This window comes from Protomyctophum parallelum, assembly GCF_964188405.1.
Source record: "Protomyctophum parallelum genome assembly, chromosome: 20".
NCBI lineage: Eukaryota > Metazoa > Chordata > Actinopteri > Myctophiformes > Myctophidae > Protomyctophum > Protomyctophum parallelum.
Genome location: NC_139718.1, coordinates 40,948,825 through 40,975,309, shown reverse-complemented (window position 1 = coordinate 40,975,309; position 26,485 = coordinate 40,948,825). Strand labels below are relative to the sequence as shown.

At 46.2% G+C, this 26,485-nt stretch overlaps 1 protein-coding gene across 8 annotated transcripts in view; it reads right to left on the bottom strand.

Moving 5' to 3' along the window:
• Positions 1–26,485, bottom strand: part of crim1 (cysteine rich transmembrane BMP regulator 1 (chordin-like)) — a 218,646-nt gene that overhangs the window by 38,620 nt on the left and 153,541 nt on the right. For all 8 annotated transcript variants that reach the window (XR_014570811.1, XR_014570812.1, XR_014570813.1 and 5 more), the window contains exons 6-8: positions 24,311–24,493; positions 20,878–21,081; positions 9,137–9,262 (exon numbers count right to left, since the gene is read on the bottom strand). Coding sequence is in view for 2 of the 8 variants with exons in the window: in XM_083791307.1 (XP_083647433.1) it covers positions 9,137–9,262; positions 20,878–21,081; positions 24,311–24,493 (513 nt within the window). In the remaining 6 variants the exon portion in view is untranslated. The remainder of the gene's footprint in view (positions 1–9,136; positions 9,263–20,877; positions 21,082–24,310; positions 24,494–26,485) is intronic.

Genomic DNA, 26,485 nt, shown 5'->3' with positions numbered 1-26,485 from the left:
TATGACGCACGCGCAAACTGAAAGGACTCGCGTCCAAACGAAAGTGAAACCCATTTAGACCCGATGACGATTCTACACTATCTAATTCCTTCTAAAACCTCATGTTTCGATGTCAGTGGTTCTCAAACATTTTCATGTCAAAGGTCTCAAGGACCCCCAAAAATATATGTAATTGGCCGCCGCCCCCCCCCCCCCATCTGAAAATTATTAATGGCATTTTTATAGCGCTTTTCCAAGTGCTCAAAGTGCTTTACAATGGTTCATTCATTCATACATTGGGAGGTGAAGGTTCATTCATTCATACATTGGGAGGTGAAGGTTCATTCATTCATACATTGGGAGGTGAAGGTTCATTCATTCATACATTGGGAGGTGAAGGTTCATTCATTCATACATCGGGAGGTGAAGGTTCATTCATTCATACATCGGGAGGTGAAGCATCGAACAGTCGACGCCAGCGTCCTCACTTCCCACATTCACACACCGACGGTGGCGAGCTCACACCGACCACCTCATTGGAGGCAATGTAGGGTTCAGTGTCTTTGCCCAAGGACACTTCGACATGTGGACAGGAGGAGGAGCCGGGATTCGAACCGCCGACCCAGGGATCATTGGCCGACCTGCTCTACCTCCTGACTTTTTGAGGGGCGCTAGCCCCTCCTATATACAGCTTTTGTCCCCACAAAATGTCCGCAGCAGAAACATTAAATGCCATCGACAATGGAGGGAACATGCATGTCATCTTGTCCCCCACACGTCTCATATTTGCCATCGGCAGTGAGAGGAGAGATTTGGTCAAATGTCCGCCAAATATGAATATTTGCGGCAATAATGGGCTCAACAGGCATTCTGCGTGGCCAGTATGACATGAATCATGATGATGTACGATGATAAGAGCGCCCCTCAATTCAAATTTGAAAAAGCTGTTTTTCTGTGTCAGTCGTTCTCAAACACTTTCATGTGACTTTTCACGATTCTTCAAAAATAGCAGACCTACAAGCTCGTAGTGCACCACTCGGTGGCGCGCTACGAGCTTGTAGATCTGCTATTTTTTGAAAAATCGAAGAACGACGGACATAGAAACGTGGCATTTTCAGAAAACTGTCAGGATGTAGAAGACAGTCAGAATGGGTTAATACAGCAGGGTTCCATTGTTGTCCTCCTGTCCTTGGCTCGTACGTACCATGTGACACCCAAGAGATTCCTATTAACTTCCTTAGAATGTACTAAACCAAACAATAAGGTTGCCGTGGCAACTGTTCCAGCCTGCAGCCACAACTCTGTAGTATAATCTCTTACATTCACCTGTACTGTACTGGTAAGAGTATATAGTGTTAAAGGAGAATTCCATGCTAGAAGGCTTTCTTACCTTTATTTGTAGTTGTTACGTCCCCACCAAAGAGGTCCAGGTGTTATTTGTAGTTGTTACGTCCCCACCAAAGAGGTCCAGGTGTTATTTTGTGCAAAAGTGCATTATTATGCATTATTATTATAATAATGATATTATTATGTCATTATTGGCTCCCCTAATATAAGCCCTCGATGGGGGTTGGGTTTTTGTGCTAATTCGCTTATAAATATCCATCAAAATAAGTAGTAAAGTGTGCCGCTTTGGGATACACTATGAAGAGAGGATATATACAATTTATTCATTATTTTTGAGCGATGGAAATAAGCAAATTAGCACAACTCAACTCATTAGCCCTCGATGCAATTCATTGAGGGCTTATATGGTAGGGGAAATAGACAATAATTAGGGCTGTGAATCTTTGGGTGTCCTACGATTCGATTCAGATTCTTGGGGGTCACGATTCGATTCAACTCTATTCTCAATCCAAAAACTTTTTTTTTTTTAATTCAAAAGCAAACTAACACCTGGACCTCTTTGGTGGGGACGTAACGACTACAAATTAACACCTGGACCTCTTTGGTGGGGACGTAACGACTACAAATTAACACCTGGACCTCTTTGGTGGGGACGAAACAACTACAAATAACACCTGGACCTCTTTGGTGGGGACGTAACAACTACAAATAACACCTGGACCTCTTTGGTGGGGACGTAACGACTACAAATAACACCTGGACCTCTTTGGTGGGGACGTAACAACTACAAATAACACCTGGACCTCTTTGGTGGGGACATAACAACTACAAATAACACCTGGACCTCTTTGGTGGGGACGTAACGACTACAAATAACACCTGGACCTCTTTGGTGGGGACGTAACAACTACAAATAACACCTGGACCTCTTTGGTAGGGACGTAACAACTACAAATAACACCTGGACCTCTTTGGTGGGGACGTAACAACTACAAATAACACCTGGACCTCTTTGGTGGGGACGTAACGACTACAAATAACACCTGGACCTCTTTGGTGGGGACGAAACAACTACAAATAACACCTGGACCTCTTTGGTGGGGACGTAACGACTACAAATAACACCTGGACCTCTTTGGTGGGGACGTAACAACTACAAATAACACCTGGACCTCTTTGGTGGGGACGTAACGACTACAAATAACACCTGGACCTCTTTGGTGGGGACGTAACAACTACAAATAACACCTGGACCTCTTTGGTGGGGACGTAACAACTACAAATAACACCTGGACCTCTTTGGTGGGGACGTAACGACTACAAATAACACCTGGACCTCTTTGGTGGGGACGTAACGACTACAAATAACACCTGGACCTCTTTGGTGGGGACGTAACAACTACAAATAACACCTGGACCTCTTTGGTGGGGACGTAACAACTACAAATAACACCTGGACCTCTTTGGTGGGGACGTAACAACTACAAATAACACCTGGACCTCTTTGGTGGGGACGTAACAACTACAAATAACACCTGGACCTATTTGGTGGGGACGTAACAACTACAAATAACACCTGGACCTCTTTGGTGGGGACGTAACAACTACAAATAACACCTGGACCTCTTTGGTGGGGACGTAACAACTACAAATAACACCTGGACCTCTTTGGTGGGGACGTAACAACTACAAATAACACCTGGACCTCTTTGGTGGGGACGTAACAACTACAAATAACACCTGGACCTCTTTGGTGGGGACGTAACGACTACAAATAACACCTGGACCTCTTTGGTGGGGACGTAACAACTACAAATGACACCTGGACCTCTTTGGTGGGGACGTAACAACTACAAATAACACCTGGACCTCTTTGGTGAGGACGAAACAACTACAAATAACACCTGGACCTCTTTGGTGGGGACGTAACGACTACAAATAACACCTGGACCTCTTTGGTGGGGACGTAACAACTACAAATAACACCTGGACCTCTTGGTGGGGACGAAACAACTACAAATAACACCTGGACCTCTTTGGTGGGGACGTAACAACTACAAATAACACCTGGACCTCTTTGGTGGGGACGTAACAACTACAAATAACACCTGGACCTCTTTGGTGGGGACGTAACAACTACAAATAACACCTGGACCTCTTTGGTGGGGACGTAACGACTACACATAACACCTGGACCTCTTTGGTGGGGACGTAACAACTACACATAACACCTGGACCTCTTTGGTGGGGACGTAACAACTACAAATGACACCTGGACCTCTTTGGTGGGGACGTAACGACTACAAATAACACCTGGACCTCTTTGGTGGGGACGTAACGACTACAAATAACACCTGGACCTCTTTGGTGGGGACGTAACAACTACAAATAACACCTGGACCTCTTTGGTGGGGACGTAACGACTACAAATAACACCTGGACCTCTTTGGTGGGGACGTAACGACTACAAATAAGTAAGAAAGCCTTCTAGCATGGAATTCTCCTTTAATGCACATCGTCGCTTGCCAGACAAAAATCATACAAGAAGAGAGTCACACGGAAGCATCAAAAGCAGCAGATCTACAAGCTCTAAGTGTGGCGCGAAGCGGCACGTTTAGAGCTTGTAGATCTGCTATACGTTTGATATTCCTAAGGGGGCGCTAGCCCCTCCTATATTCAGCCATTAATGTAGATGCATAAGATCTGGTCAGCTTAGTAAGTAAAATATTTAGGACGACCGTTGAGCCCATTCTACTGCATGGCTCCGAGACATGGACACTTTCAAAGGAATTAGAGAATCGGCTGGATGGCACTTACACCCGCCTTCTAATGAGAGTGCAAAAATCTGTCTTGGAAGAGCCACCCATCCCACTAGTCCGATCCAGAAGAACACAGTGTGCCGGCCACTGCTATACAGAGCTGACAATGAGGTTATATATCTTCCCTTCTTCTCTGGAGTCCTGCCTCAAAGCAGACCGGAGGTAGAAAACCCCTGATGTCATCGCTAGTAGGGACACATGCTTCAGTAAGCAGGAACTGGGGACGGCAATGGAGGACCGGAAAGTCTGGCGTGGCGTTGTGTGAAATCCACGATCTCGACCGCGGTCAAAAAATGATGATGATTAGTGTAGATTGTCGTCCTACACAAACATGACAATTCCTATTGATTCATCGTGTCTGAGCAAAATAGTCACAGCGTCAATTTTACGTCATGATTTTTATTTCATTTGAATCCTGAAAAGTTAACAGTTTTTGTCATGTGAGGTTTCCACCCGGCATGTGAAACGCCCAGGAATCGAACCCTTGGTCTCTGGCGTGGAATGCCGACACCTTTGACCACTAGCCTAAAAGGGGAATTCTCCTTTGGCCAGGGGGAGACATCAGGCCTTTTGGTCATCCATCAGAGAACTGTCACCTTTACGGCAGTTTATTTGTGAAGGTCTTTAGATTTGGCCTAAACGTAATAGTTATCCGTTCATCATTAGGACAGATTGAAAATAGCTTTAAACACTTTTAACCGACATTTAACCACCTTAAGCCCATATAGCATATACCCTATTCTGGTCGCCATGTTGTGAGCTGGTAGAACTGATATATTGGGTAAAGACATTTTCTTGTACACTGAAAAAGAACACGAGCAGCCTACAGAGGGTCTAAATGGTTCAAAGTAGTATAACCCATTTAGACCACAGGACGATTCTACAAATGTCTTCTAAATCCTGACAGTTTTCTGAAAAAACCCATGTTTCTGTCAGTCGTTCTCAAACATTTTTGGACCCCCAAAAATATCTGTATTTGACCGCCGACCCCCATCTGAAAATATGTTGTTCCAGGGACCACCCCCCCCCCCCCCTCCCCCAGAAGCAAAGATTTGAGTTAAAAACGAATATATATTCAAAGATTTGCGCGACATTTTTACGATTTTTTCTAAAATAGCAGACCTACAAGCTCGTAGAGCGGCACTCGGTGCCGCGCTATGATTGTGCAGATCTGCTATTTTTCAATAGCTAAAGTATAACATAATGCTTAAAACACCAAAAGGGGTTCCCACCCAAAATGGGATAAGTACGTAAGCCTTGCCGAGCCATGTGTGCCCACAGACAGACCATAGATAGAGGCCCATGAACTGAAGTGGCATCGGGCAAATTCCAAATACGGCAACCCGCTCGGCTAAATGCGGCATAGTGACTTAACCCATTCTGACCGGGCACCCATTTTGGTGTCAGCATCATGTCGTGCTTTAGCTATTGAAAAATAGCAGATCTACAAGCTCATATCGCGCCACCGAGTGGCGCGATACGAGCTTGTAGGTCTGCTATTTTTGAAAAACCTAAGACACTTTTAGAATCTGATCTCGGGTCAGAATGGGTTAATAATGAAACTGTCAGGATGTAGAGGACATTTTTAGAATCTGATCTCAGGTCAGAAAGGGTTAAAGCTGCATCAACAAGCAAGCGTCACGAGGGAGCCACAAACATCCCCTTCCATCGTCATCATAATAATGTTACACAAACATGTCTCTCCAGTAGAGTCCATATACGGGCCAGGATCCAAAAGAAGTCCCATGTGCAGTCTGTGCTGGGACGTCCCCGGAGTGCGTTCACTGTGGAACTATACACAAATAATGATACCGTTGCCATGGCAACGGAGAAAACAACAAAAAAAAAGAGTTCCTGCAGGGCTTTGTATCAGCGGCTCTATGCTGTCCTTCTACGGACATGCACTGTGATGTTTCTGTTACCAGAGATCCTGTGAGGATCAAAGCACGGCCTCCACGCACGCACCCATAGGGACGTTTAAAACCATTCTGACCTGAGATCAGATTCGTACGAGGTTTCCACTGGACACACACACACTGGTCTGATTATAACCCATTCTGACCTGAGATCAGATTCTAAAAAATGTCAGTCGTTCTTCGATTTTTCAAAAAATAGCAGACCTACAAGCTCGTAGCGCGCCACTCGGTGGCGCGCTACGAGCTTGTAGATCTGCTATTTTTAAATAGCTAAAGCGTAGTAACATGATGCTAACACCAACATGGGTTCCCTGAAAAACCCCATGTTTCTGTGTCAGTGGTGCTCAACCTTTTTCAATGCAAGGAAGGACCCCCAGAATGATCTGCGTGTGCGCAGCGCAATACGAATGACCGACCTGGCTGGATATATTAGCCAGTGGCTAGCTCAGGTCCATAGCTCTAAATGCAACGCATTAGACTATAGAGCTATGGACTAGAGCAGTGGTTCTCAACCTGTGGTACGCGTACCACCGGCGGTACTTGAGCCCCCCCAGGTGGTACGCGGAAAGTCTTCCCAAAAATGAAAAAAGGACGGCCGGGTGAATAAATAATAAAAATAATATATAATAAAAACATAATAAAACTATTGAAATACTACTTTGAATGGAAATAACATTACTATAATATCACTCAAATTGAATTTAAAAAATGTTTTGTTGAACACTTTGTCAGCGTGGGAAGTCTGGGAACAGCGCATTTCCTGGCTGTTACTTTTAATGCGCCTGTACTGGTAGTAGCCACGATCAAAACAAACAAGGGGAGCTGGCGCCTGGCGGGATATTAAACAGCACATATATATATATAACTAACAGTCACAATGATGCAATCGTGGCTAAAAACGGGAACGCTAAGGAAGAGAAGAGAACAGGGGCATTTGAGCAGCGATCTACACGTGGACCAGGGCGAGCAGGAGACTCAGGTATCGAGCACGAGCACAGCGGCCCAGCGAGAGAACAAGAGGATTTGAGCAGCGTGGATCTAGATGTGGATTTTGAGGTGCACGTGAACCAGGGCGAGCAGGAGCCTCAGGTACCGGGCCCCGCGAGCCCCGCAAGCGGCAGCAATGAAACCGGTCCCCGCTGCAGCAAAAAGAGCAAACCCACGAGGAAATACATAAAATTTGGATTCACTTGGAGTGGGACAGAGACAGACCCCATACCACTGTGTGCGAAGAGACAAGCACAGCCGTCTCATGTGTTCCCACAGATTACAACCACACACGGAGATTTTGAAAACATGACCAATGACAAAAAACTCCCATATCTGCTGGGCGAAGTACAACAATGTGCAAACACAGCAGCAAGATTTGTGAGTTGCTGTGATAGGAGAAGGATATCAAATGGAACACAACCACCGTAAAGACTAATCATTGTGTATATGCCTGCACTATACCTACATCGAGTGATCTTGGTAGCCTACATAGAAGTTGATCTATTGAAGAATCTGACAAAGTACATCATTTTTGTTTTGATTGTATTGCTGTATTGTTGTACTGTTTTTTCTGCTTTGGCAATGTAAACGTATGTTTTCTCATGCCAATAAAGCCCATTGAATTGAATTGAATTGTGTTCTCGTGTGTGTGTGTGTGTGTGTGTGTGTGTGTGTGTGTGTGTGTGTGTGTGTGTGTGCGTGCGTGCGTGTGCGTGCGCGTTCAGAAGACAGTCGTTGTTGGACCCAATGCGTGTGTGTCTGCTTTCAGAAGACTGTTATTTTTGGACCCTTGTTGTTGGACCCAAACAGTGAATACCCTGCTTTTTCAGCACTTTCTCCGTTATACATTGTCACTAATATGCTGGCTACCTTTCAAATTGTTTGTATTTAGCATGGCCTTCAAAAATGGCAACAGGTTGTTGTAAAAAATAGTTAATAGTTAATTATAATAGTCAATTATTGTTTTCACTGTGTGTGTGTGTGTGTGTGTGTGTGTGTGTGTGTGTGTGTGTGTGTGTGTCTGTGTGTGTGTGTGTGTGTGTGTGTGTGTGTGTGTGTGTGTGTGTGTGTGTGTGTGTGTGTGTGTGTGTGTGTGTGTGAGAGAGAATGTGTGAAAAATGAAATGTAATCTTTGTATCAAGCCTGTATGGCTCCTCGTAACAGTTAAAGTGCCTGTTTTGTAGGCCTACAGCATGATTTTGGCTGACGTCTGTGAAAATTAATAAATATTCTTATTAGGAATACATTTGCCTCCTGTGTGAACTGTGCATATATATATTCTTTTTTAACATAAGTTATAATGGTGGTCATATTGTCATTATAATGGTGGTCATATTGTCATTATCATTTTGATAACAGTGTATATATAGGTAGGTACCCGAAATCCATCATGAACCCGCCAAAAAAGCATCAATAAACACTAATAACCGCGCGTGCGGGCACGTTTGGCGGTGGTGGTACTTGGAGTGACAAAAAAAGTCTGAGGTGGTACTAGGTGTAAAAAGGTTGAGAACCACTGGACTAGAGCTAGTCAGTGGCCTATATAGATTATATAGAAACAAACAAATGATAAAAATTATATCCAGATGAATATCAATATTGTGATAATTTCTGAAAAGATATTGTGATATAATATTATGCCATATTGCCCGCCCCTACCTCACATCACTTTATTAAAGAAAAATCACACCTGTGTGAAGTGAGGGGCACAGCTCTTATCATTATACTGGCCAATCAGAATACCTGTGTTGCCTGTGATTGGTTAGCTGATTTGCTCGTTTACATATGACGTTTATTGTCCTTTCAATGTCAATGTCGTTTAATGTTTTGATGTTTAATTTACGTCATATTTAGCGGAATTTTGACCTAATTTCTCTGTTCATTGTCAGTGGCAAATATTGAGACGTGTGGGGACTAAAGCTGTATATAGGAGGGGCTAGCGCCCCTCAAAAACACATTATTTCATAACTTTTCATCGTGCTACTAAAATAAAAAAGGTAAGTGTCGAGCCCTGTGTGTGTGTGTGTGTGTGTGTGTGCACACGTCCGTGTCTCTGTATGTGTGTGTGTGTGTGTGTGTACTGACGTGTGCGACAGCGGCAGGTGTGACATCCCCGCAGGTTGGTGTGGTGACCGTAGAGACAGTCCACCTCGGGCAGGACGCAGTTCTCCTCGGGGCAGGTAGGGGGCAGCATCGTGATGTAGGTGGGCTCTGGAACGCACGCACACACGCACACGCACACGCACACGCACACACACACACACACACACACACACACACACACACACACACACACACACACACACACACACACTAGTGTTAGTTATATGTAGTTCAGTTCAGTGTGTATGAGACGTTTCATACACAGCTTGAACAGATCTACAAGCTCACAATATTACATATAAAAGGTATTAAAGTTAGATCTGACTTGCCTAAGCCTGCAGTGCAGACACCCTGTTACATGTGTTTTTCAGAATGGACAAAATTAGTATAATTTTTCAATGCAGAATGAGATCATAATATCGACATCGGTAATATCGGTTATCGGCCATAACGGCAATTAATTATATCGGATATATCGATATCGGCCGAAATGTCTCATCGGCACATCCCTACTGAATATTGGAGCGGTTCAGAGGGTTTCCACTCGCAATGCGACGCATTTTGAGCATATTCTTTTCAAGATTTGAATTGAAATCCCGAATACGTTTTTTTTTGTTGCTATTTTTGAATTGAAATCCTGAAAGGTATTTTTTTTACCTTTCAAAAGCCTTTAATAATAGTTCAGTCAGACAACTCACAAATAGATTTACCAATATTTATTGGTAAATATCCCCCCCATGGGGAGCATAAATAGCAGAGCCCACCGGTGGTGCTGGGGTGGTGGTGGGAGAAAACATCACATACAACCGGGAACCATGAGCAGAGGAAGGCAGGAAGAGCATGCAGTCTAGTGAGCTTAAAGGAGAATTCCATGCTAGAATGCTTTCTTATCTTTCTTACCTTTCTTTGTAGTTGTTACGTCCCCACCAAAGAGGTCCAGGTGTTTTTTGTGCAAAAACTCCTTATTGGCTATTTTCCCTACCATAAGCCCTCAATGAATTGCATTGCATTGAATGGGGCTATGGGGTGTTATGCTAGTTCGCTTATTTCCAGAAGTAGTAAAGTGTGTCGCTTGGGATATTATTTACATTATGAAGAGAGGATATATACAAAGAAATTATAATTTTGAGCGATGGAAAAAAGTGAATTAGCACAACACCCCATAGCCCCATTCAATTCCCATTCAATTCAATGCAATTCATTTAGGGCTTATGGTAGGGGAAACAGCCAATAAGGAGCTTTTGCAAAAAATAACACCTGGACCTCTTTGATGGGGACGTAACAACTACAAAGAAAGGTAAGAAAGCCTTTTAGTATGGAATTCTCCTTTAAGTATAGCCTGCCCAATTGGTCAGCTGACTGCCGCATCAGCGAATGACGTGTGGGACTTCCACACACCTATACGCCCACATAGTAATGCAGCATGTTAACCCCTTGAGTATAGTATGCGCTTTTGAGCATGGCATGAACCCCCTCGAGTTGTGTCTGCCTGAACTGACTTGCAAGCTACGTCTCATACGCAGATCTACAAGCTCATATCGCGCCACCGAGTGGCGCGATACGAGCTTGTAGGTCTGCTATTTTTTGAAAAATCGAAGAACGACTGACATTTTTAGAATCTGATCTCAGGTCAGAATGGGTTAATCAGACCAGTGTGTGTCCCAGTGGAAACCTTGTGTGAATCTGATCTCAGGTCAGAATGGGTTAAGACGCCTATAGGGACGTCCTACGTGCATAAACTGTCAAGCTACTAATTTAGACTGAAGTAATTAAAGTGGGTCATGTTTGCATGTTTGGAATTGTAAACGCTGAAATCATATTCTGACATAAGTCCGAGGACAACGTGGGGTCCATTTGGTTGCCTTCGTATACACTGTCAAGAGTTCCGTACGGGTCCATTTTGGTTCACAGACCTCAGTCTGAGAACCAGAGGCAGACGCATTTCCATGTGAATTCAGTCACCTTCCGTTTGAAGACAGAACTGGGCGCTCTTATTGTTTACCTAAAGCAGTGAGGCAGACATCATCGTGTACAAAGAGATGCTTCCTGATTGATCTGCCCTGCAAATAATTCAATGTTCACCTAATCACGCCCCCCCCCCCCCCCCCCCCTCTTTTCTCTAATGCAATATGCATGCAACGTGGCGTTCTAGCATCAAGGCTGACTCAATGTGTGTTATGCGTTTCCCAGATAGCGCGTGTGTGTGTGTGCGTGCGTGTGTGTACGTGCGTGCGTGTGTGCCTGTCACATAACCGTCTCTCAACCACTTTGCCGTCATCTACGTTGCCGTGGCAACTGCACCGCTGCGCGGCGGTCCCTGGGGACACCTGTTTGACATGGACTCTGTCGGGTGGAAAACTCGTATGTCCAAAGAAGCGGAATGGGAAAAGAGAACCCGTTTCATCGTCGTTTCCTATAGTCGTGTTTTAGTCACAAAGATCATACTGTTCTTTCATTTGGTTCCATGTTTATCGCACGCGCAACACGCGCACTTTAAAAAAAAGAGAGAGGAAATGTTTGTGGTCTTGTTCTGGTCGTTACTGTATGTGTTACTGTAGTTTACATGACTCGAGAACCCCCCCCCCCCCCCCCCCCCCGGTGTGGTTGTGTGTGCTTAAAGCCCAATTGAAAAAAGATACTTTTAAAAAGTATATTCTAAAGTAATTACATTTTTATGACGTAAACAAGTCAAGCGCACGTGTGAAAATGGAAGGATGTGTGCGGTCACAACACAGCGATATATGTTCAGAAGATAATGAGGGATGTGTGTGTTGTCAGCGGTCACAACACAGCGATATGTTCAGAAGATAATGAGGGATGTGTGTGTTGTCAGTGGTCACAACACAGCGATATATGTTCAGAAGATAATGAGGGATGTGTGTGTTGTCAGCGGTCACAACACAGCGATATATGTTCAGAAGATAATGAGGGATGTGTGTGTTGTCAGCGGTCACAACACAGCGATATGTTCAGAAGATAATGAGGGATGTGTGTGTTGTCAGTGGTCACAACACAGCGATATATGTTCAGAAGATAATGAGGGATGTGTGTGTTGTCAGTGGTCACAACACAGCGATATGTTCAGATAATGAGGGATGTGTGTGTTGTCAGTGGTCACAACACAGCGATATGTTCAGAAGATAATGAGGGATGTGTGTGTTGTCAGCGGTCACAACACAGCGATATGTTCAGATAATGAGGGATGTGTGTGTTGTCAGTGGTCACAACACAGCGATATGTTCAGATAATGAGGGATGTGTGTGTTGTCAGTGGTCACAACACAGCGATATGTTCAGATAATGAGGGATGTGTGTGTTGTCAGTGGTCACAACACAGCGATATGTTCAGAAGATAATGAGGGATGTGTGTGTTGTCAGTGGTCACAACACAGCGATATGTTCAGATAATGAGGGATGTGTGTGTTGTCAGTGGTCACAACACAGCGATATGTTCAGAAGATAATGAGGGATGTGTGTGTTGTCAGTGGTCACAACACAGCGATATGTTCAGATAATGAGGGATGTGTGTGTTGTCAGTGGTCACAACACAGCGATATGTTCAGATAATGAGGGATGTGTGTGTTGTCAGCGGTCACAACACAGCGATATGTTCAGATAATGAGGGATGTGTGTGTTGTCAGTGGTCACAACACAGCGATATGTTCAGATAATGAGGGATGTGTGTGTTGTCAGTGGTCACAACACAGCGATATGTTCAGATAATGAGGGATGTGTGTGTTGTCAGTGGTCACAACACAGCGATATGTTCAGATAATGAGGGATGTGTGTGTTGTCAGTGGTCACAACACAGCGATATGTTCAGATAATGAGGGATGTGTGTGTTGTCAGTGGTCACAACACAGCGATATGTTCAGAAGATAATGAGGGATGTGTGTGTTGTCAGTGGTCACAACACAGCGATATGTTCAGATAATGAGGGATGTGTGTGTTGTCCGTGGTCACAACACAGCGATATGTTCAGATAATGAAGGATGTCTTTGTAGTTCATACACAGATACCACCACTGACTGTTTATGATCACCACCCTGGATGCACTGCCAAGGTCAGTGTGTGCGTGTGTGTGTGTGTGTGTGTGTGTGTGTGTGTGTGTGTGTGTGTGTGTACGCGTGTGCGTGTGTGCGTCTCATGAGGATCAGAAAACCAACCAAGCAGGACCAGTTGAAAAAACAATAGACACGAGACAAGGACAGGGGTGTGTGTGTGTGTGTGTGTGTGTGTGGCTGTGACAGAGAGAGAGAGAGAGAGAGAGAGAGAGAGAGAGAGAGAGAGAGAGAGAGAGAGAGATAATTCAGTTGAATTGAGAGTTTGAATGCAAGCTTCATTACACAGGTTCTGGCATTGTGGCCATCTGCGTCAAGGTTATTGCCTCACACACACACACGTGCACAAGCACCCACACCCACACCCACACCCCCCCCCCCCACACACACACACACACACACACACACACACACACACACACACACACACACACACACACACACACACACACACACACACACACACACACACACACACACACACACACACACACACACACACACACACACGCACACACACACAGAGATTAGACCAGCTCATGTCTGTCTGAGTGACAGTGAGTGGTTAAGTGTGTCTGTGGGTTTTACACATATTGAACCAATGAACAGTACGTACAGTAGCAGAGCTTGTGTCTGTTCCCGTAGAAGAACAGCTGTTTCGTCTCGTTTGGACAATCTCTAAATGGCATGGCCAACATCGTCAGGTTGCCAGGTTGGCTATAATTCTCCAACAGCCTCGGTATACCCAGGCTTTTATTTCCGCTCGCGTCGGCTCACAAAATGAAAGCCTGGCGGGGAACGAGATACGTTTCCCTGCGTCACCCGAAATAATGGTGACGTCACTTTCCTGTCCGCTGTTTTCTACCCGGGAGGGGAGGGGCGGGTAGCGCTTGCTCCTTGTGTGCACACTAGACCAGAAAGCATGCTGGCTGGGCCAGGCTACCCACCCACCCCTCTAAACCAGAAAGCACGCTGGCTGGGCCAGGCTGCCCACCCACCCCTCTAAACCAGAAAGCACGCTGGCTGGGCCAGGCTGCCCACCCACCCCTCTAAACCAGAAAGCACGCTGGCTGGGCCAGGCTGCCCACCCACCCCTCTAGACCAGAAAGCACACTGGCTGGGCCAGGCTGCCCACCCACCCCTCTAGACCAGAAAGCACACTGGCTGGGCCAGGCTGCCCACCCACCCCTCTAGACCAGAAAGCACGCTCGCTGGGCCAGGCTGCCCACCCACCCCTCTAGACCAGAAAGCACACTGGCTGGGCCAGGCTGCCCACCCACCCCTCTAGACCAGAAAGCACGCTCGCTGGGCCAGGCTGCCCACCCACCCCTCTAGACCAGAAAGCACGCTAGCTGCTGGGCCAGGCTAATTCTCTAATGGCATGGCCAACATTGTCAGGTTGCCAGGTCGGACGAAGGGCAGAAGGGAAGTCTTAGCTTGGGGAGTTATCATCCTCTGACATTTACATTGACGGTAAATCAAACTTTTGCTGACGGGTTTATCAAGATGGCATTTTCAACATTCACAGAATTCTATGCTGGAGGGGAAATATTGCTGCTGCTAAAAAAAAATGTAATGTAAAAGAAAAACCCATCAATGTCAACGTGATATGTAAATCCATATAAATATTATTGTTCAGCAGACAGTATACGGAGCGGGAAGTACGTTCACAGGCAATGAATACAGACAACATCTCTTGTCGGGTGGAAACCTCATACAGGTCCAAAGCGGTTTACGTTTCAGGATTGGAATTTGGAAAATATTATATGTAAAAGATATGTGCGAGCTGGAAACGCGTCGCTTTGCACCGCATTTTGAGCATTGTACATCTGCTATACTTTAGCCCATTCTGACCTGAGATCAGATTCATACGAGGTTTCCACTGGACACACACTGGTCTGATGAACCCATTCTGACCTGAGATCAGATTCTTAAAAAAAAATGTCAGTCGTTCTTCGATTTCTTTCAAAAATTGCAGACCTACAAGCTCGTATCGCGCCACTCGGTGGCGCGATATGAGCTTGTAGATCTGCTATTTTTAAATAGCTAAAGCATAACGTAATGCTAACACCAAAATGGGTTCCCGTATAGAATGGGTTAGATGCTTCTGTGTGACGCTGTAGTATGTAATGTGTTGATTTACAAAAACAATAAATAAATAAATAAATAAAACATGTTAAAATAGAGGTTTCTGGTGCCCGACAGCAATGCTGATATGTATTGTATTGGCCAAGCATCTGTTTGTTCTCTATAGACTTCACAAACAAAACAGAGTTATATGTTCAGTCAGTTACGTGCTATTGTGCTCATTTAAGCAATTCAGGACGGGAAACCCTTTTTGTGTTAAAGGCATCATGTTATACTTTAGCTCTAGGTTGAGCACCACTGACACAGAAACATAGGGGTTTAGATTCAGTGTAGATTCAGTTCTCAGGTCTTAAGCCCCGTTCAGACCAAAGAAGCTAGATTCTTGCTTTAGCTTCGTGGTCCCATGTTATCTATATGCAGAGCAGCTTTTGCGTTTTGAAGCTTGGAATGAACAGCTTTTTTTTTTTTTTTGCTTTCTTTTTTTCTCGCCAAAACTTAACTTTAAAGCAGCTTTGAAACGCTGGAGCTTTTAAAAGCTGCGTGTAGCCAATCAGAGCACAGCGTGGTTTGAGTGACAGGTACCTTGTACACGCCCACTTTCAACAACAAAAAAGCTGCTTCGAAATGAGTTTAGCTTTGCTTTTTTTTCTAGCTTTTTTTGGTCTGAACGGGGCTTAAACGGGTTAAACATATTAGTAATGTCGATACAGAGGCTATACGCTATAGTTCACTGCCTTGCTCAAGGACACACTGGGGATGGAACCTCCAGAAAGTGCAGCGTTGGTTGCCAGGTACAGCAGCCCCCCCCCTCCCCCCCTTTAGTGACTGCCTCGTGCTTATAATTAAACACAATTAAACATTCTGCTATATAGCCTGCAATTAATCATTCCTATTAGGAGCTGCATTTAGTTAACTTTTCACTTTGGAGGTAGAGAGAGAGAGAGAGAGAGAGAGAGAGAGAGAGAGAGAGAGAGAGAGAGAGAGAGAGAGAGGTAGTCTCTTTTGAAGTGCGCCAGGAATTTCCACTTCCTGGCGTGTCTGTGTGTGTGTGTGTGTGTGTGTGTGTGTGTGTGTGTGTGTGTGTGTGTGTGCGCGTGTGTGTGCACTTGATGAATGCGTTCAAAGGAAAATGCGTATAGTCACAATGCATCACATTGCGACACATTGTGAGCCTGCAGATGTGATATTTCCCACTATGAATGCAGCTGGAGCTGCAGTGCAGTGAGAGTTTGTATTTTCACTATGAAGTTTGAACTGGCCCGTTGCAGTCTGAAAAAGCAATGTTCTGGTACTGTATATGTGTTCATTAAAAGCTTCAAAGTGCACGTCCTCAGAAATGTTCTTTTTTGTAATGAGACGACAGTGTTAAACATGATTGTACAGCCGGTGATTAAAGGGGGAAAAAAAGACCCGGGCACAGAGGCTCCACTGGGGGTTCTGCCACCACACTACATACAATTACTGTTATTAGCTGATTAATTACAACCACGCCAGGTCGAGGTTCAGTTCATGTCTCACCATAACAAAGACTATATAGATCGGTAGTTCTCAAACCTTTTCGTGTTCCGGCGTCCGCAGAGCCCCATCGGAACATGTTTCGTGCCAGGCACAAAGTGACGCGCCGTGAGCTTCTTTCTGTACATCTGCACTTTTTGAATGGCCGACATGGCAAACGGCTGAAGTTGTTAAAGTGATTGTGCCGCTGCATTGACTTTACTCTGAAAAGCCCTCAGTATACCCCACGCTACCTCGTCTTATGTGTCTCTCTAGAAGCTTTAATATTCCAAACGGGGCGCGTGCTGAAGTCAGAAATGACGCTATGATCAAAACCATGGAGAGCGCCGTAGATTTAGAGTTATGAGCAACTTCTGTCGGCCCCGTAAACAAGGAAGTGAACAGCAGTGCGCAAACCTGGTCTAGGATCAATGAAGAAGGAAAGAACAAAAAAATATATATACCGGTATATATATGGTTTGATATCAATAAAAAGGACCTATAAAGACGTCTATACACGTCCAAGGCACGCCATGGTTTTGATTCCAAAGACATGTACTGTATGCACGCCATTAGCATAATTCATGTTAACAGCACCATGGCACCGCTACAAGTAAAAAATAAAGTCTTCAAAATGGGAATAAAAAGAACGAGGTGAAAACCAAAATGCACTCCATGTCATTGAACAACACAGCCTCTGGCTATGCGTCTGTATTTGAATAAAAGTGAAGTGTTTACATCAACCTCACTGTGTTTCAGAGTACAGAGAACACCACCCTGCCTCCCCCCTGAACAGAGTACAGAGAACACCACCCTGCCTCCCCCTGAACAGAGTACAGAGAACACCACCCTGCCTCCCCCCTGAACAGAGTACAGAGAACACCACCCTGCCTCCCCCCTGAACAGAGTACAGAGAACACCACCCTGCCTCCCCCCTGAACAGAGTACAGAGAACACCACCCTGCCTCCCCCTGAACAGAGTACAGAGAACACCACCCTGCCTCCCCCCTGAACAGAGTACAGCGAACACCACCCTGCCTTCCCCACTGAACAGAGTACAGAGAACACCACCCTGCCTCCCCCTGAACAGAGTACAGAGAACACCACCCTGCCTCCCCCTGAACAGAGTACAGAGAACACCACCCTGCCTCCCCCCTGAACAGAGTACAGAGAACACCACCCTGCCTTCCCCACTGAACAGAGTACAGAGAACACCACCCTGCCTCCCCCTAAACAGAGTACAGAGAACACCACCCTGCCTCCCCCTGAACAGAGTACAGAGAACACCACCCTGCCTCCCCCCTGAACAGAGTACAGAGAACACCACCCTGCCTCCCCCCTGAACAGAGTACAGAGAACACCACCCTGCCTCCCACTGAACAGAGTACAGAGAACACCACCCTGCCTCCCCCTAAACAGAGTACAGAGAACACCACCCTGCCTCCCCCCTGAACAGAGTACAGAGAACACCACCCTGCCTCCCCCTGAACAGAGTACAGAGAACACCACCCTGCCTCCCCCCTGAACAGAGTACAGAGAACACCACCCTGCCTCCCCCCTGAACAGAGTACAGAGAACACCACCCTGCCTCCCCCTGAACAGAGTACAGAGAACACCACCCTGCCTCCCCCTGAACAGAGTACAGAGAACACCACCCTGCCTCCCCCCTGAACAGAGTACAGAGAACACCACCCTGCCTCCCCCCTGAACAGAGTACAGAGAACACCACCCTGCCTCCCCCCTAAACAGAGTACAGAGAACACCACCCTGCCTCCCCCCTGAACAGAGTACAGAGAACACCACCCTGCCTCCCCCCTGAACAGAGTACAGAGAACACCACCCTGCCTCCCCCCTGAACAGAGTACAGAGAACACCACCCTGCCTCCCCCCTGAACAGAGTACAGAGAACACCACCCTGCCTCCCCACTGAACAGAGTACAGAGAACACCACCCTGCCTCCCCCTGAACAGAGTACAGCGAACACCACCCTGCCTCCCACTGAACAGAGTACAGAGAACACCACCCTGCCTCCCCCTGAACAGAGTACAGAGAACACCACCCTGCCTCCCCCCTGAACAGAGTACAGAGAACACCACCCTGCCTCCCCCCTGAACAGAGTACAGAGAACACCACCCTGCCTCCCCCTGAACAGAGTACAGAGAACACCACCCTGCCTCCCCCCTGAACAGAGTACAGAGAACACCACCCTGCCTCCCCCCTGAACAGAGTACAGAGAACACCACCCTGCCTCCCCCTGAACAGAGTACAGAGAACACCACCCTGCCTCCCCCTGAACAGAGTACAGAGAACACCACCCTGCCTCCCCCCTGAACAGAGTACAGAGAACACCACCCTGCCTCCCCCCTAAACAGAGTACAGAGAACACCACCCTGCCTCCCCCCTGAACAGAGTACAGAGAACACCACCCTGCCTCCCCCTGAACAGAGTACAGAGAACACCACCCTGCCTCCCACTGAACAGAGTACAGAGAACACCATCCTGCCTCCCCCCTGAACAGAGTACAGAGAACACCACCCTGCCTCCCCCCTGAACAGAGTACAGAGAACACCACCCTGCCCCCCCCTGAACAGAGTACAGAGAACACCACCCTGCCTCCCACTGAACAGAGTACAGAGAACACCATCCTGCCTCCCCCCTGAACAGAGTACAGAGAACACCACCCTGCCTCCCCCCTGAACAGAGTACAGAGAACACCACCCTGCCTCCCCCCTGAACAGAGTACAGAGAACACCACCCTGCCTCCCACTGAACAGAGTACAGAGAACACCATCCTGCCTCCCCCCTGAACAGAGTACAGAGAACACCACCCTGCCTCCCCCCTGAACAAATGTAAAGGCTGTGGAGCGGAAAACTTGCATGGCTCTGCACTTCCTCCCCTCTGTTTGCGTGCGTGCATGCGCTTGTTTGTGTGTCTATGCGCTTTGCAGACTTGCCTATGTACTGTGCGTGCGTGCGTGTGTGTGTGTGCGCCATATCACAGTCATAAATAGGCCAGTAGTCTCCTGGTACATTAACATGTTTCTTTGTGTCTGTGGAACGCATATCTGTATGTTTGTGTGGGTGACGTGCGAGTGCACACACACACACACACACACACACACACACACACACACACACACACACACACACACACACACACACACACACACACACACACACACACACACACACACACACACACACACACACACACACACACACACACACACACACACACACACAAATTTATGATCTGCCTGGGGCAATAAGCATTGATGTGCCTGGGGCAATATGTATTAATCTGCCTGGGGCAATATGTATTGATCTGCCTGGGGCAATAAGCATTGATCTGCCTGGGGCAATAAGCATTGATGTGCCTGGGGCAATAAGCATTGATGTGCCTGGGGCAATAAGCATTGATCTGCCTGGGGCAATAAGCATTGATGTGCCTGGGGCAATAAGCATTGATCTGCCTGGGGCAATAAGCATTGATGTGCCTGGGGCAATAAGCATTGATCTGCCTGGGGCAATAAGCATTGATGTGCCTGGGGCAATAAGCATTGATCTGCCTGGGGCAATAAGCATTGATGTGCCTGGGGCAATAAGCATTGATCTGCCTGGGGCAATAAGCATTGATCTGCCTGGGGCAATAAGCATTGATGTGCCTGGGGCAATAAGCATTGATGTGCCTGGGGCAATAAGCATTGATCTGCCTGGGGCAATAAGCATTGATCTGCCTGGGGCAATAAGCATTGATCTGCCTGGGGCAATAAGCATTGATGTGCCTGGGGCAATAAGCATTGCAAAGGCAGATTGGAGGCCTGTGTTTGGCTGGTGAGACGCTCCAAGCTAGACATAATATACTTATACACCCCGCTACGGTATTGCACCGCAGAGAACAGCCTTTGACATACAGGCTCACATTGCGTCATAATGAGAGTCATAATACATTATTCTGGAGAAAACCTGGAGAACTTTACATTCAGAAAGTGGGTGTTATGATCAAAATGAGAACATTATAATGGTGTGTGTGTGTGTGTGTGTTGTGTGCATGTGTGTGCGTGTGTGCGCGTTGCCTTACCCTCACACACGGGGCAGCACTCTCCGGGCACCTTGACGGGGTTCAGGCAGTTGTGGGCGCAGGCGGCCGCCACGCAGCGCCGCTCCCCGGACACACACTGGCAGAAGGTGCAGTCGTCCTCGCGCCAGTGCTCGCCGTGCGCCACGATGTGCCCGCTGACGTAGCAGCCGGCCGCCGCCGCGCTCAGCGCCGGGTACAGCGGGTCTGTGTGGGGGTGGGAGGAGAGGAGGGGGGGGGGCTGTCAAGACAACGGACTTGATCCTATAACCCATTCTGACCGGGCACCCATTTTGGTGTCAGCATCATGTTGTGCTTTAGCTATTTAAAAATAGCAGATCTACAAGCTCATATCGCGCCACCGAGTGGCGCGATATGAGCTTGTAGGTCTGCTATTTTTGAAAAATCGAAGAACGACTGACATTTTTAGAATCTGATCTCAGGTCAGAATGGGTTAATCAGACCAGTGTGTGTCCGGTGGAAACCTCGTATGAATCTGATCTCAGGTCAGAATGGGATAAACATCATCCATGTACTCGGCAGCGGTGTTGTTTTCGTCGACCAAAACTAAGACGAAAAATGTTCGTCGACTATACCTTTTTCCACTAAAACTTTTCCACTAAAACTAAATGAAAACGAATCTATGATGACTAAAACTAAGACTAAATATACTGACAATTTCGTCAACAAATAAAAACTAGACTAAAATGTTAGGAAGGAACTAGTGGACAAGAGATCCAGTTTTATGCTGGGTTGCATGCTGAAAATAGCATATCTACAATATCGCAACGCTTCCCCAACGCTTCCCCAAGAGGACCACAATGGGAAACAAGCCTAACGTGCTTTCTTGTGACTTTATCCTTTTTCAATCAATCAATTAATCCTACTTTGAACAGAAGTCTATGCCGTGTGGAAGATCTCATATAGCTGGGGGTGACGGAGGCGTTGCCTATAGCAACCGGACCAATGCTAAAAGCCGATTCTCGGCCTATAGCTGCTTCATTCAGGGTGTAAAGCATAACGCTCCCATAGCTGGGGGGTACGAACTTTCGTTCGCATTTAGCAGAGAAATAATTAAAATGTAATTTGGATAGCATGTTTTTTTAGACAGACACTACGTTCATTGTTTACCTGCCATGCTAAAGTTTCAATGTACAGGATGTTATTTAGATGGTACTTATAATGTATATTGTTTTTACAATGTTAATTCTTTCTTGCGTGCAGAGTTCTAGCAATGACGCTGCAGAATTGTCTTTTTTTTTTCACCTAGGCCTACTCCATTCTTTTCGTGGTTGAGTAAAAGCGCCTTAACTTCCTGCTCCCGCCCAGAATGATAAGCCTTCAGTCCAGCATGGTGCTGGTTCACAGCCTCATGTGTGTCATCACCTCACCTAGTGTGACTAAATACTGCAATTTCCCAAACGGAAACCTCCGTGCCTCTGCAAAGACCCATGATGGGCTCGGGAAGAGGCCCATAATCATCATTTTCTGACCCCCCGAGTCTCCATTTTGTAACTTGTTTCTTTCCTGCCGGTGGATGTGTCTAAAAATGTATGTTATTACTCTCTCGAGTGAGGACGAGATAGCTGTGCAGGGGCAGAAACCTTGCATCTGTGCATTTCAACTCGACGTGTTATATGTGTTTCATTTCGTAAATGAACGCAGCTATACTTCCTCATACCAAAGTAGAGAAAATAGCATATACAAGCTCACAACGATGTGTGCTGTGAGCTTCCAGATCGGCTATTTTAAGAATATTGAAACCGTTTTGGACAAGTTCTCAACCCGACAGCAGCACTGTCCTTTTCCCTGTCAGGAGGAGTTTAATAGCTCCAGCATGTATGAGACTGCACTCGTGATATTGATAGTTCATTTGGTGATCTTCATCATTCATGACCCTATTCGATAATCAACCTCGGGACAGTTTGCAATTGGACCTATACGTTTTGGACTATTATGTGCTGGGGCTGTAAATGTTTGATTTCCCCCTCATTATGATAATTATAAGAGAATAATGTTCTGGTGGTATTTCTACCAAGTAAGATGAAAAAAACAAACATTAGGTTCCAATATGGCGTCATGTTTTCCAATATGGCTGCCGGTAAATTGAATAAATGTAAATCTAAATGTAAATGGGTAAATCTGCTCATGGTTAATCCACAGTTGGTGATACAAGCATGACATTTAGCACCTTTATATACCACCCCGATTGATAATCAGCCTCAGGCCACGGATGATTTTTACATTTTTCAAGATGGCCGTCAGTTTTCAAAATGGCTGCAACTGGGCCTATTCGTTTTGGACCACAGATCCTTTTAATATACAATCTGAAAAAATGGTTGCTTGAAAACAAAAAAGCTGCAACCATTCATGATTATTTTAGGTGTATTTATTTTGTATGCTGTGTTAGAGAGATTATTAGAGTAAACCCATACCCTAATAATAGTTTTATCTAATAGTTTAATCTTTTCTTATTTCTTATTCTTACTAGTCTTATTACGTTTGGAATGCACTAGGTATTTGCGAACGCAGTGAGCCACTTACTATGACAGCAAGGGCTGAATGTCTGTGTGTGTGTGTGTGTGTCACGCATGGGTGTCACGCTGTTACACCACCCGCCCGCCACCAGAGGGCGCAGCTGTAGCACACAAACACACACACACACAGGGCGCAGCTGTAGCACACACACACACACACACACACACACACACACACACAACCACACACACACGAGCTGCGTTCGCTTCACGCGTTTGCGCGTCTTACTTGTTGTATGCTATGTCCTGTACGTCAGTACTGTTTGTATTGTTTGATGTTTGATGTCTGGGGACTGCAGATGGAAATTAGCAAGTCTCGCTAAATCTGGTATATTTATTATTTACACTGCATTTTTAATGTAACGTTCATCAATATACACTGTCCCGACCAAATAAACGAATAAAGTAAAGTAAAGTCACGACCAGTGTTGTTTTTGGCAGCAAATTTCTATTTTAATTTTAGTCGTTTAGTCGTTTAGTGAATAGTTTTCACTTAGTTTTAGTCACATTTTAGTCACCTGGAATGTCCTAGTGTTTAGTCTAGTTTTAGTCGACTAAATGTCATACGACTTTAGTCGACTAAATCTACAGTTGATTTAGTCGACCAAAATGTGTTTTGACAGGCCTTGATGTCATTGTAATGACATATCTTACTCTTACAGTGCGACGCGTTGCGAGATTGTAGATCTGCTTTTTTCAGCATGCAACCCAGCATAAACATTTTAGTCTAGTTTTTATTTGTTGACGAAACTGCCAGTATATTTAGTCTTAGTTTTAGTCATCATAGATTCGTTTTTATTTAGTTTTAGTCAGTGGAAAAAGGTAGTCGACGAACATTATTCGCCTTAGTTTTAGTCGACGAAAACAACACTGGCTCACGACTGGCACACATGGCTCACCCTCGCACACGGGGCAGCATTCCCCCGGAGGCGTGTACGGCCGCGGGCAGCGCAGGGTGGCACACTGGGCGTGGTAACAGTTGGCCACGCCCCCCTGGCAGCGGCAGAAGCGGCAGGCGTCCAATTGGAAGAGCTCTCCCTCGCCGTGCTCCGCCCCGCCGAACACGCACACCGACTTGGTGTCTGGAAGACAAGACAGACACGCGTCACATGTTACACACATGTTACACACATGTTACACACACATGTAAACGCCTCGGTGACTGATTTGATTTGTATTAAGGTAGCTGGTGCCGTAGCAACCAGCTATAGTCTTCCTATGGGGTCCAAATAAGAATAAACATTACAGTACATTTGTTTCCAGAGATGTGTTCGACCCCTCAGGGTAAAGTTCTGAGAGCACAACTGGTCATCAGGAATGAGTGAAAGCTCTCGAATGTAATTGCGACTGACCTCCATGGAATAAGATATGGGTCAGACAATGATGCACTTTGTGGTTTGCGGTCAACATTTTTTATCTCGACGGGTCAACAAAAAAAAACACCCGACGCACAGCTGGTTTAACAACCGACACACAGCCCATGGGGGAGGGCGGTGGCTCAGGGGTAGAGTGGCCGGATGGTAACCGCAAGGTTGCCAGTTCGAACCCCCGGGCTCCCCCAGAGTTACTGTCGAAGTGTCCTTGAGCAAGACACTGAACCCCAAATTGCTCCTGATGTGCTGGTTGGTGCCTTGCATGGTTTCCGCCGCCATCGGTGTATGAATGTGTGTGTGTGTGTGTGTGTGTGTGTGTGTGTGTGTGTGTGTGTGTGTGTGTGTGTGTGTGTGTGTGTGTGAGTGGGTGAATGTAATGCACATCTATGTAAAGCGCCTTGGATAAAGGGGCTATATAAATCCACCATTTACCATTGGGTGCTTTTCGCAATTATTTGTTAACCACTTGTCTTAAACCTTCACAGGCTTCACAGAACATAGCAGATCAACAAGCTCACCACCTAGCTTGTGTACGTATGTGCTACCTTTGATCTGTTTATGTGATGCTGCGGTATGAACAAGTCGGGCGTTCATTTACAGGAAGAAAAAAACACTCAAAAGGCTAAGGCTAAGGTCTAAGACGAGGCAGAGATTGTCCGTGGGGTCGGTTTTTACCTCGTGTCTGTCTTCATTGTTGCAACAATTAATACAACTCGTTCATGCTTTAATTCACGGTTCTGTGTGTCTTGACTTTGGTTCTGAGTCTTTGTCTCCTGAGGTTATACTAATCCGCACCCCCTACACACAAACACACACGCACGCGCACACACACACACACACACACACACACACACACACACACACACCCCTTGTGAAGGCTTTAATTAGACGGCGCTGGCGCTAATAACGAAGCTGCAGCTCATTATGTGTAACATGTTGAAGTGTTGGGGCCAGAGGCCGTACAGTACACAGCCCGGTGATGATGGGTATAGATAAACACACCAGGGAGAAACCCTGCCATTGTACCTATGACTGTCTGTCTACTACACCAGGGAGAAACCCTGCCATTGTACCTATGACTGTCTGTCTACATCACCAGGGAGAAACCCTGCCATTGTGCCTATGACTGTCTACTACACCAGGGAGAAACCCTGCCATTGTACCTATGACTGTCTGTCTACGTCACCAGGGAGAAACCCTGCCATTGTACCTATGACTGTCCGTCTACGTCACCAGGGAGAAACCCTGACATTGTACCTATGACTGTCTGTCTACTACACCAGGGAGAAACCCTGCCATTGTACCTATGACTGTCTGTCTAGCTACACCAGGGAGAAACCCTGCCATTGTACCTATGACTGTCTGTCTACTACACCAGGGAGAAACCCTGCCATTGTACCTATGACTGTCTGTCTACGTCACCAGGGAGAAACCCTGCCATTGTACCTATGACTGTCCGTCTACGTCACCAGAGAGAAACCCTGCCATTGTACCTATGACTGTCTGTCTACTACACCAGGGAGAAACCCTGCCATTGTACCTATGACTGTCCGTCTACGTCACCAGAGAGAAACCCTGCCATTGTACCTATGACTGTCTGTCTACGTCACCAGGGAGAAACCCTGCCATTGTACCTATGACTGTCCGTCTACGTCACCAGGGAGAAACCCTGCCATTGCACCTATGACTGTCTGTCTACTA